This window comes from Sinocyclocheilus grahami, unplaced genomic scaffold (assembly GCF_001515645.1).
Source record: "Sinocyclocheilus grahami isolate Dianchi unplaced genomic scaffold, SAMN03320097.WGS_v1.1 scaffold901.1, whole genome shotgun sequence".
Classification (NCBI taxonomy): Eukaryota; Metazoa; Chordata; class Actinopteri; order Cypriniformes; family Cyprinidae; genus Sinocyclocheilus; species Sinocyclocheilus grahami.
This window is the reverse complement of record NW_015506080.1, coordinates 660,096-672,278: the sequence shown is the minus strand read 5'-3', so window position 1 is coordinate 672,278 and position 12,183 is coordinate 660,096. Positions and strand designations below refer to the sequence as shown.

At 39.6% G+C, this 12,183-nt stretch overlaps 1 protein-coding gene across 1 annotated transcript in view; it reads left to right on the top strand.

Moving 5' to 3' along the window:
• Positions 1-2,222: 2,222 nt before the first annotated feature.
• The window catches only part of paqr4a (progestin and adipoQ receptor family member IVa), an 18,575-nt gene continuing 8,614 nt past the window's right edge, over positions 2,223-12,183 (top strand). Inside the window, exon 1 of the mRNA XM_016248978.1 lies at positions 2,223-3,914. Within this exon, the coding sequence (XP_016104464.1) occupies positions 3,749-3,914 (166 nt within the window). The 5' untranslated portion in view covers positions 2,223-3,748. The remainder of the gene's footprint in view (positions 3,915-12,183) is intronic.

Below are 12,183 nucleotides of genomic sequence, written 5' to 3'. Positions count from 1 at the left end.
GTTAGGAGGCCATGATGGTCAGAGGCCAATGGGCAAATTTGGCCAGGATGCCGGGGTTACACCCCTACTCTTTTTCGAAGGACATCCTGGGATTTTTAATGACCACAGAGAGTCAGGACCTCAGTTTAACGTCTCATCCAAAGGACGGTGCTTTTTGTCAGTATAGTGTCCCCGTCACTGCACTGGGGTGTTAGGACCCACACAGACCACAGGGTGAGCACCCCCTGCTGGCCTCACTAACACCTCTTCCAGCAGCAACCTAGTTTTCCCAGGAGGCCTCCCATCCAGGTACTTACCAGGCTCAACCCTGCTTAGCTTCAGTGGGCAACCAGTCTTGGGCTGCAGGGTGATATGGCTGTTGGCAGGACATCAAGGAATGTGGTTTAATTTCAGCAAAACAGGTAGATGATGTATGCTTGAAATATCTTAAAAAAGAAGACTCGTTAAGTGCCTATACCAGAATTTGATAAACAGTTGAAATGAATCTCCAACACAGAAATGGAGACATTTACATAATTACATGCAAAACTTAACAACCGGAGAAAGCAAGCTGATAGAAATCAAACTCTAAACATAGATGTTTGACACTTAAAACAGTCCTTTCAGGATGGAAGTTTTTTAACTTGTTTTTAAAGCTCTACATTTTTTAGCATGAGTGTACTGCTGATTCAGATCTGTAAATAATGCAAACAGTATATTGATGCATGCATGATGCATGTTTTTAGGCTAAAATGAATGCAAATGTATAAGGCAAACTGTATATCTTTGTTTGTTTAACCTCTCCATTTTTTTTACCATTTTTAACATTATCGCCTCAATTCACTAGTTTGTTTTAATTATGTTAAAAATACAACGACTTGTTTGCAGATTTAATCAAAAGAGGTCACAGGCCCAGATGCAGATAAAGTTGTCATCATTACTGTGGTCTGCATGGTTTGGTCTGAGCATCGTGACTCATAAAAAGAAACAAACTTTTCACACAGAGGTTGGAAATGTTAATTTAGGCATGTGTTATATTGTGTTGCATAAGTCACATGGATGTTAAGATACTAAAGAAATTAAAGGATTTTGAACTGCATACATAGTCTGTACTGTTGCACAATGCTAAAATAAATGTACAAGGAAACAAAATACACTTAAGTATATCACTTAAAAAAGATATACTAGTTATAAAGAATTATACAGAAAACTTAAAGCTCATTGAATGTCATTATGCCATCTGCCAATTTATAGTTAATGTGCTGCAGTTTGAGACATGGGTCTGCAGAGCCCCACACTTGTAATTATTGGCGTTACGCTTTAGTGAAGGGAAGTCCGACTAATTGTCTGCAGATCGGTTCTTTTGAACTGTTCGTATCAAAGAACCGGTTAAAATCAGCGATTAATTTACGTCATCATCATGTGTTTTCTGGCATACCGGCAAGTTATACATTTCGATAGCTAAAGCTATGTACAATATTGCTGTTTATTACGCTTTTTCAATTGTGTTTTTATTAATGTTGGTATTAATTTCATGTGTCCCACTTTAACTGCAGCTATGATCAGCGCTTTAAAACAAAATGTAAGAATCTAAATATAATTTGCCTTTAAAATAAACTATAGGCTAGTAGGCTACTAAAATTCATCCTGGCTGAATTTTAATAAAATATAGAGTAGGCCTAAACTGTCATTCAAGTGGTAACTAAACATATCCAGTAGGCCTACGTCGTAACTTTTGTTTATTTGTTTTATTCAATTAAAGTAATTTTGCGTCGCAAATCAAATACTCGGTACACTCCAAATCGGCTCATTACGAATCGGACAAGAGCCGATTCTCGGACAAATGACTCAGTAAGATTCACTCGGACTGATTCAGTCCGATTCGTAAGCGAATCATTTAGTTCGAATTATGAACGAATCGTTCAAACTCGGTTATGTTCAACAAATTAATTGGAAAGATCCAACTCGTTCAGAATCGGACATCGCTACTATCATTATAAATATCATTTATAAGCTATCATTATAAAAAATACTATCGATGTAAGACAGAGTGTCAAATAAGCTATTTTTATCGTGATACTACATTCTATATATATATATATATATAGATAGATTAATGGAAAAAATATCTAAAAGGCACAAATTGAATCCATCCTGTCTGCGCGCCTCCCCCTCGTCCCAGTTGGTCCAGACTGGATTAGCGCGCTGCAGCATCAGCGGATGATCAGGAGTGAAGGCCGGGCCGCTGCGCCCCTCCACCCCTCCACCAGCCGCATGCTCCCGCACACCGGTATCAGTCAGCCCGTGAGAAATGCGCCGGTGAATGTAGGGGATATTAATCTTTTTTTGGCTTAGCCGCTTCTCAGAAAAGGATCTCCTCACCAAAGCGCTCGTTTAAAACTCTGCTGGCTGAAATCACTGCAAGCTAGCAGCAACATCACTTGGCAACATAGGGGAGACGTGTTCCTGTGAGCTGAGCTGGCCACCACGTACATTCCTCCGTTCGCTGGATGACAAATGCCAAGCCTACGGATGGATATTTCAGTCGGAGTAGGAGGGATCGCAGGAATGCGCGTGCCGCTGTTTGGGAATACCGGTTGTGATGTTTAACCGCTTCTAAGACATTGACTGTGAAGCTCGCGTGTTCTTGCAGTCAGCACAATCAAGGTGACGGCAGCTAGCCCGTTAGCTCTCGAGCTATCCGGGTAGTGTGAGACAGGGAACAGAAAACGCACTTGATATCGAAATATCGTTATTGTTAAAATGAAAAAGCAAAGCACATAATAAGCGTGTGCACCTTTTCTTTGCAAGGTGCACTTCCTTATTGGATAATAGTGCTCGTCGCTAAGGAGCGGATGCCAGGAGATGCTTGATATTCTGGGAGAAAAACTTGACATATCTATAAAAATGTGATTATAGAGCATATCAATCTCGCGTGCTGTTTTACATCAGCTGAATATTTTAATATAAACCCCCTGTCATATCGATTCTGGCACTGTACTGTATATTAGTGAGTGCCTACTTATAGTCGGTGACAAGCAATATTGTCCTATCATCACTACATTAAACGCATACTGGTATTTGTTTACCCCCAAAATACACCTGCTTCGTTCAGGTCCTGTAAATGAGTCTTTTGTATCAGGTTCTTGCAAACACGCGGGTCTCACAGAGCGCTGGTATCTTAAATCAGAGTGGATGCCAAAGCTCCAGACGGATATATGATGGTGGTGATTCACTCTACGGGAATATGAGGAAGTTACCCTGAACCGAGCACACGGCTCCGCGTTCACGAAACCCCTGCTGCTCCCGATGGTGAAATTATTACCCGGCGGCTGTTTGATGAGCAGCAAACGAAAGCCACCTCTCCTCGGGTCGCCTCTGAAGTCGAGCTGACAGAAACTGGTGGGGTTTGTTTGAAAGGCTGGAGCAGGGTGTGACCGCACTTCGTTTAAATGTTACATGCAGCACTGTATATATCAGCGAAGCTCACTATGAACGCAGCCTGGAACTTCTACATCAATCCATGTGGATGACGCCGCCGCCGCCAACGTACGAAAACAAAACGTCGCTGAGGAAAAAGTTGTTTTTTAAAATTCTTGCGGCTAAAGAGCAGGTCTGTTAGCCATGTAGCTGGCTGCACATGACCGTGCTGGACTTCTCCGACTAATGTCTAGGGTGTCGAATCTTTTTTTAGTCTGTGTTGTGCGTGTAAGTGTAGATGTATAGCATAGTTATTTTAGCGTCGTCGTCGTGACTGTTTTTGGTTGCTATGGCATTTTTAAACGGCCCCAGACTGCTGGACTGGGCAAACTCTCCTCCACATTTACAGTTCAACAAATATGTCCTGACTGGCTATAGACCCATCTCCTCCGTCCAGGAGTGTATCAAGAGTCTCTTCTATCTGCACAATGAGCTGGGGAACATCTACACACACGGTGAGTGAGAGAGCCTATTGCTTCAAAAGAGGAAGCTGACAGTGCCCTCTCAATTTCAATTCAATTTAAGAGTGCTTTATTGGCATGACAAAAATTATACATTTGTATTGCCACTCTCTTTATGTGCTTTTGTTACATGTCACCTGCTTCATTTTTTGTGTCATTGTTTTACTTTTTTATTTATAATTATTATAAATCATTATTAATAAATTGCATTACATCAATCATGTACGTATGAGTTTTGCCCATCCTGGCTACTTCAGTCTTACCAGTCCAGTATTTGCATTTGTATTACCCATTCATAGCTATAGTCTAAACCCCATTTAAATGATCAGTGTTGCTATACCACCAGACACTGGAAATTATGTGGAAAATGTGTTTTTTTTTACTTTAAACCGCATAAACACATATCAATACACCAAATAATGTTCTTTTTAGCAGTATCATATGACCCCTTTAATATTTCCTATTTGAGCACTGTGTGTTGTAACTGCAGCTTACTGGCTCTTTCATAAAACTACATGTTAATGGAATAGTTCACCCCAAAAAAACAATTTATTTACACTCGTGTTGGTCTAAACACATATGACTTTCTTCTGGGGAGTTGTCCAGTCTCTTTCATGCAGCGACATCTTCCCCATTCATTGTCAAGCCTCAAAAAGCCTCAAGTGTGGCATAGTGATATGTGAACTGAAATGAACTATTTGCTCACTAAGCAACTTTGCTACTGCTTTCATGAAATTGAAAGACTTGAAAAATAGTGTATGAGTCTTGTGGATTAATGTTGTGATTAAATTACAGTGATTTTGTATCCTTTTAAAAAATAAATTTGACATCTTCAATCACCATTCAATGGAAAAGACAATAGATTCTTCAAAATATATCCTTTTGTTTTCCGCAAAAGAAAGTACATCTTACAGGGTTGGAGCTACATGAGTGTGTGATTTAAATTATGACAGAATTATCTTTTTGTTTTTTGTTTTTTTGAAAACTATCCATTTAAATGATTATATACAGCTACTCCATGAAATGCAAAGAAATGCATCTTTTTCTATACTCTCCATCCCACTCTGTTGCTGTGTACGTCACTATGTACTGCAGTTTGCTATACATAATTAATTGTTTGTCAATAACAAAAGGAGTTATCTTGTTAAGTAAAATATCACAGATGCAGTGAGCAGTATCTAGATAAGCATTTTAGTGCAATAGTTGCCAAGAGGAAATATAAAAAATTTTACATTTCTGATGTTTATTGTAAAGTGTCCTTGAGTTCTGGAAAGGCACTATATAAATAAAACATTATTATTATTATTATTATTAAAATCAGGCATAAAGGTCAACTCCAAAGTAATTTCCGTTCATAAACATGTAGGCTAAATTGCAGTCCTGTGTGGAACCATTGTAAAGTGTCCTTGAGTTCTGGAAAGGCACTATATAAATAAAACATATTATTATTATTATTATTAAAATCAGGCATAAAGGTCAACTCCAAAGTAATTTCCGTTCATAAACATGTAGGCTAAATTGCAGTCCTGTGTGGAACTATCAAGCTGGGTCATGTGGTTGCCTGCAGGTGTACTGTCATACATACCCTTTCCTTCCAAGAAACTGCCATGTGGACTGGTAAAACTTTAGTTCTACATTATATTGTTTTGATACCAAATGACACACTCAAGGTCCTTGCACACTGAGTCTGAAATTTTCGTATGCGTTTTTTCATATTCGTCATCCTAAAAATTTGTCACGCATAGAAACAGATGCGGACTCAGTGCAAGGACCTTTACACTGATGTGCATTGCTGAAAACCTAAGAAGAACACTGCATCTGTGCAATGCACTCTCAAAGTGTGTTCTCAAGCCAACGCTGTGGTTCAGAGTATATTTGAGAGTGTTCTGGCCTACTGTAGTCAAGTAAGCAGAAATTAGAGATTTGAAATGAATGACACAGCTTAACCTGACCCGAAAGATGACTTTGCTGTAGGGAGCTGCACCTGGTTATCTTTTTCTAAGCTGAAATAAAGAGGCATTTATTCTGTATGTGTACTGTTTGGATCGGTAAAAATACCTCCTTTTGGAGTTTGTAAGACAAGGTGACAATAAAGACTGATGAATGAAAATCTGTTGTGTATATTGTCACTTTGTTTTTTTTACATAGGGCGATTTCCATTCTTGCATTTGAACGCTACTGAGGTACATGCTCCTTCACTGTGGTTGCTTTGTGTTCAAGTATTTGTGTTTTACTTTGCATGATATGTATGCACAATTGTATCCCATGTTTGCACGCCATGTCTTCAGAGCAACATTTGATGTTCTTCATATCCACCTGTAACATCTGCTGTTTGAAACTGCTCTTTTCATCCTCTTCTTGAAACTTGACCATGACTTATAATCATTACTAGTCTGTTTCTGGTCTAACTACTTTAGCTGATGTCTTTGTATGTTTTTCTGGTCTGTAGGCTTCTTTAAACCACATGCTGTTTGTATGGCCATTAATGGGCTGTGATCTGACTGCAGACTTCTGCATAAATTAATTGACACTTGCACATACACCACAGAATTGTTCAAGGCACAGCTCACTCAGAAATGAAGAAAAATGTATCCCCATGCTGTTCGAAACACAAAATAAGTTATTTCAAGAAATGTCTCTTTTTTTTTTTTTTTTATTGTCCACACAATAAATGTCAGCGGGACCCAACATAAAAAAAAACATCATACAGGTTTGGGATGGCATAAAGGTAAGAAATGATGATAGAATCTTCATTTTTGGGTGAACTCATGCTTTGTTAAATGATGATTATTAGATTAGTATCCCCATGCTGTTCGAAACACAAAATAAGTTATTTCAAGAAATGTCTCTTTTTTTTTTTTTTTTTATTGTCCACACAATAAATGTCAGCGGGACCCAACATAAAAAAAAAACATCATACAGGTTTGGGATGGCATAAAGGTAAGAAATGATGATAGAATCTTCATTTTTGGGTGAACTCATGCTTTGTTAAATGATGATTATTAGATTTAAAAAAAAAAAGTATTATCTCAAGTTGAAATTATGACATTTATGTCATATACAAGATATGAAAATTCTAAATTATGACAAAATGTTTATAGAATTTTTACATCACGGTTATGACTTTCCGTCTCTTGTCATTATTTTGACTATATTATAATTTACCAAAGCATTATTTTGTCTTATGTGGTGGAAATTAGCTTACATAAACTACCATTTCAATGTTTGGATCTAAATATTAATTATAATTTTTGCCATTTTTTAAAACACATTTACGTGCTATTCAAATGCATAAAGATTTCTAGGGTAGAGTGCATGTTCTCCATCAATAGTGTCTTTATCAGAGCGAGTGTTGAGATGACTCAAAATAGATGTGCTAGAAGGCATTGGTGCTTTTACCTGACTAGGATGAATCATTTGACACTGGGAATGACAGGGGCTTAGAGAGAAAAAGAGATTCACAAACAAGAGGATTGTCTTTTCATGTACTTTGAGCCACTAGTAAAAAGTAGGGGTGTGCACAAATAGTTGAATATTCGATCTGTAATTATTATTTGATAAATAAAAACACTTTTTGAATTTTACTACGTTTTGCTTTGCTGGCCGTAAATGCAGAGAATCGATGATAAATCCTAAGCACGCAAATGAAAAGTTAGTTATAATAACTAAAAATGCTCTGGGGTGCGCTGTGGAGTGTGTTAACAAGTTGATTGTTTTCGAACACAATGTCATTGTCTGCCTCGCAAAGTTTGGAATCACTTTGATCAAAATGATCTTACAAAAATTTATCAAATTAATCAGTGAAACGGAGTCATCATAATATCGCCACCACAATGAGAAATCTCCAGCAGCAGTTTTAACATTAAGTGACATGACATCTGACGCACAGATGCCATTGGCACATGCCGCTATGCTCATTGATACTTCCGGTGACACTTCCGGTTTTCAGTGGCATGTGTCAGTCAGTGGACAGTGGCATGTCACTGTTGACACAGTTGACATGTCAATGGACTGCGTCTTGTGTCAGTTGCAACGTGTCGCACCTTCGGTAGTGACTGACCCCTGCCGCTGGGTGTCGCTGCATAATGTACAGGTGCATCTCAATAAATTAGAATGACATGGAAAAGTTCATTTATTTCAGTAATTCAACTCAAATTGTGAAACTTGTGTATTAAAAAACTGAGAGACCATTTTGAAGGCTCAGGAAACCTTTGCAGGTGTTTTGAGTTGATTAGCTGATTGGCATGTCACTATATTCTTATTTGTTGAGATAGTGAATTGGTGGGTTTTTGTTAAATGTGAGCCAAAATCATCACAATTAAAAGAACCAAAGACTTAAACTACTTCAGTCTGTGTGCATTGAATTTATTTAATACACAAGTTTCACAATTTCAGTTGAATTACTGAAATAAATGAACTTTTCCACGACATTCTAATTTATTGAGATGCACCTGTAGATTGCGTGACACATGCACTTAACGGCAGAATGATATTTAATTAATTAACAGTATGTTTCTGTCAAACATACGATTTATTACATCGCAGAGTTCATTTGTACAACAAAAACTGAGTTCCTATATTAAGATTAAAATGTGTCTTATGCCCCTTAATGAGTATTTTTCATTGTAAGTTTATTTCCAGTAGCCAGTTCCAGTTTTGTGCAATGCATTCAAATACATAAATATTTCAGCTGTATCATTTGTAATTACAAAATAATATAGGGACTATGCAGAGGTCATAACAAAAGAAAAAAAGAAACTTTTTACTCAAATGTGCCACCACTAACTGATACTTGCCAATCAGGTATTAGCCTACATATAATAAACTGATGAGAAAATGCCACAAACCATTATGATGTCTGTTATTCTAACGTGCTTCATGAAACTTACACCAACCATTCAGAAGTGTGCTTGACCTTGACACAGGCTTTTCACAACTCAATGTAATTTAAGTCTGCAACGTAATGTAAGTCTATGCTATATTAAACAAAGTTTGTACTTATTAACGTGTCTGCAGAAAGTCAAATGCAGCCGGGTTTCGGCTTCATACTTCCTGGATTATGTGACCAGGTCACAGGCTTCTGCGGGAGCCTTCTTGATCATTAGGCCCCTGGCACGGCACTGCAAAGATTTCCTGGACGTCCGGGCTGGACTTATGCTTTCAGGCTGCCCTGTCTGTTCTACCGTATCTAGGTCGCCCTGAGGGGCCTCCCGATCACCAGGATATCCCCTCTTGCTGAGGCATCGAGCGGGAGGTATAGGTTGCATTTGCGAGAACCTTCTTGTGTAGTGCTGTCTCAGGCAGTGCTCCCCTCACCTTAGAGGGTTGTAATAGAGCTTGCCTCTCCCGTTTGGCTCAGTACTTCCGGGTATCTGTGAGCAGATGCTTGGAAAACTCTTAAATCCATACTATGGTAAGTGCACACGTTAAGCTTTGCACACTTTCTAAAATTCACATAGGTGGTAAGTGTGCACGTTATACTTTGCCCACTTTCTAAAATCCACATAAGTGGTAAGTGTGCAGGTTATGCTTTGCCCACTTTTCTGAAATCCTGTATGGTAAGGGTTACGCGTTATGAGCCTCGTTCCCTTTCTCTGAGTTGGTTTAGACCCCGGTACCTTGGGCTCCACTCAACTGTCGACACACTCTGGAAGCATCGCTCCCCTCACCATTGAGGGTTATTGTGAGCATGGTGTTTTCTTTTGAGCATTTAATTCTCTCTGAGGAGTTGGATTCCTTGCTCCATGGGCTGTTCTTGTGGTAGTGCTGAGCAGTGCTCCCCTTTTATCAAAGGGTTACCTATGAGCACGCTACTCCTTCTGAATTCGGAGTTCTACTCTCACGTGAGAGTTGAGTTCTCTATTTTTCCCAGAGCACCTGGAACCAGCAGCATCAGGCGAGCTAGGCCCTTCCTCTGCCTCTCTGATGCGCTAAGTTTTTTGGCTAGCTTGCAGTACACTTACTCTTCTGATTCTAACAATTGCGCTTTAGGTCGAGTCCCCCTCTTGCTGAGAGCTGGATTTGTGCTTCCTCAGCTAAGGTAAATTACTGCTAGCAGTTCCAGCATTGGAACATGCTGTAGGTCGAGCCCCCTTCTCGACTGAGAACTGGGTGTGTTGCTCCCACAGCTAAGTAAATTATTGCTAGCTGTTCCAGCTTTGGAACATGCTGTAGGTCGAGCCTCCTCTCGTTTGAGAACTGGGGGTGTTGCTCCCTCAGCTAAATAGCTGCTAGCTGTTCCTTCATTGGAACATGCTGTAGGTCGAGCTCCCTCTCGATTGAGAGCTGGATGTTTGCCCCCTCAGCTACAGATTTACTGCTAGCCGCTCCAGCATTATAAGCCTTAGATTGAGTTGATGACTTCTCAAACATAGCGTTTTGGGATGCACCATTTCCATCTATGGGCTGCTCTTTCAGAGTGCCACGAGAACCCCTTAGAATGGTATTTTTAAAATCCATGATATGGTAAGTGTGCACGTGAAGTCTTTGTACACTTTCTAAAATCCACACTGTGGTATGTCGCACGCTAGTACTCTGCATTCTTTTCTAAAATCCTGTATGGTAAGAGCTACGCGCAGCAGCCTTGTGCTCTTTCTGAGTGGTTTAAAACCCCGGTTCCGCCTTGGGCACCACTCCACCTATGTATCCTCTGGATACTTACGTTAACAGGGTGTTGCTACTAGGGGTCTGTTGAGACAGTTCCTTTAGCATATGCAGAGCCTTATTCCCTTAAAGGAATCTATTCCTGATTCCAAGCCTTGAGTTCTACCCCGGGCCCAGGAGTTTTGGCCCTAACAGGTAAGTTTTTTGGCGTATGTAGCCTAGGCCTTTGGCCGTAGGGAATGTCGTCACTGACAGCCGTCTAACGTCCCAGGGGCAACTCCCATGGCAATATGGTAGAGTTGGTACTTAGTGCTCGCCATGGTTTCTGGCATGCACTCCCCTCAGCATGGTGGAGTGGGTATACCGTTAGTATACCCATAGCGAACCCTAGAGGACGCAGTTCGAAGTTCCCATGAAAGGGAACATCTCAGGTTACTTATGTAACCATGGTTCCCTGAGTAGGGAACAAGACACTGCGTCCTCTAGGTTTCTTGCCATGCTTCGGACGCAAGCTTCAGATGAAGAAGTGGATGATGTGTTCTCCCGGTGCCTATTTATACTATAGTCGCACCGGTAGTGATGTCATGGCTGTCGCCGGCCAACGTGTTGTTGGCGTTTTTCAATGTATGCTTCAGACACGGGTCACGACTAGGCGTTCCCCATAGCGACCCCTAGAGGATGCAGTGTCTCGAAACCTGAGACGTTTTTCATTTACAGTTTATTCCGTTTCTGTACCTGAATGTTTTCCACCAAAGCTGTTTCTAAAATGAAATTCAGGTCCTGAGTTTAATTTATAATACTGGCTAAGCAAATTACAATATCCTTAGCATATGCTATGATAAATCTGAACATTTGTGTAAATTAATGGAGAATTAGGTCATGAATATTGCCTTAAAAGTCATTTAAATTTATTGGTTGAACGAACCCTGCATTTAATGAGTGAATGCCTACGATACAGGATTTAGCCTATCACACAAACTAGAGTCCTGTTTGTCCGAATATCTGCATGATGGCAAATGTACAATAAACACAGACACAAAATTCTGTTTTGCCCCATCAATGCGTCTCCGAGCAACACAGTGTTTTGTTTCTCAGCAATACATGGACCAGTAAATGGTTCAAACAGGCTATAAGTACAGTCATTTGTTAAGTTAACTGAATTAGCATTTTAAACAAATCGGTTGATTTATGGATTCAACTCACTCATTAAGACAGTCACTTGCTGCCACCTACTGGCGGTTGTAGTTTCATATTTTAAAAAGTATCTCATTATTTCATTTTTAAATCATTTAATATTTTTACATTAAAATGTTGTATTTAAGCTTAACATAACTTGTGCAAATTCAATCTATACATTTTGTTTATAGTGATTTCATTTTATTAGTATAGGTATGGGGCCCAAACATAACCTCAAGCCCAGGGGCCCCCGGCCCCGTAAGTCCTGCCCTGCTTGTCACACAATTTCTGAAAGCAGACACTCAAAGCACACACCAAATCTGCAAAACCATACGCTAATTCTCGGCCTTTGACTCAGTTTTCAATTTCATAAAACACTTTTTGCAAAACACAACACACAATTCTCTATGTAACACACAAAAGTCTAACAGAAATTAATATTATGGCAAAGGTGTTTGCAAATGTTTGCTTTTGAGATGTGTTT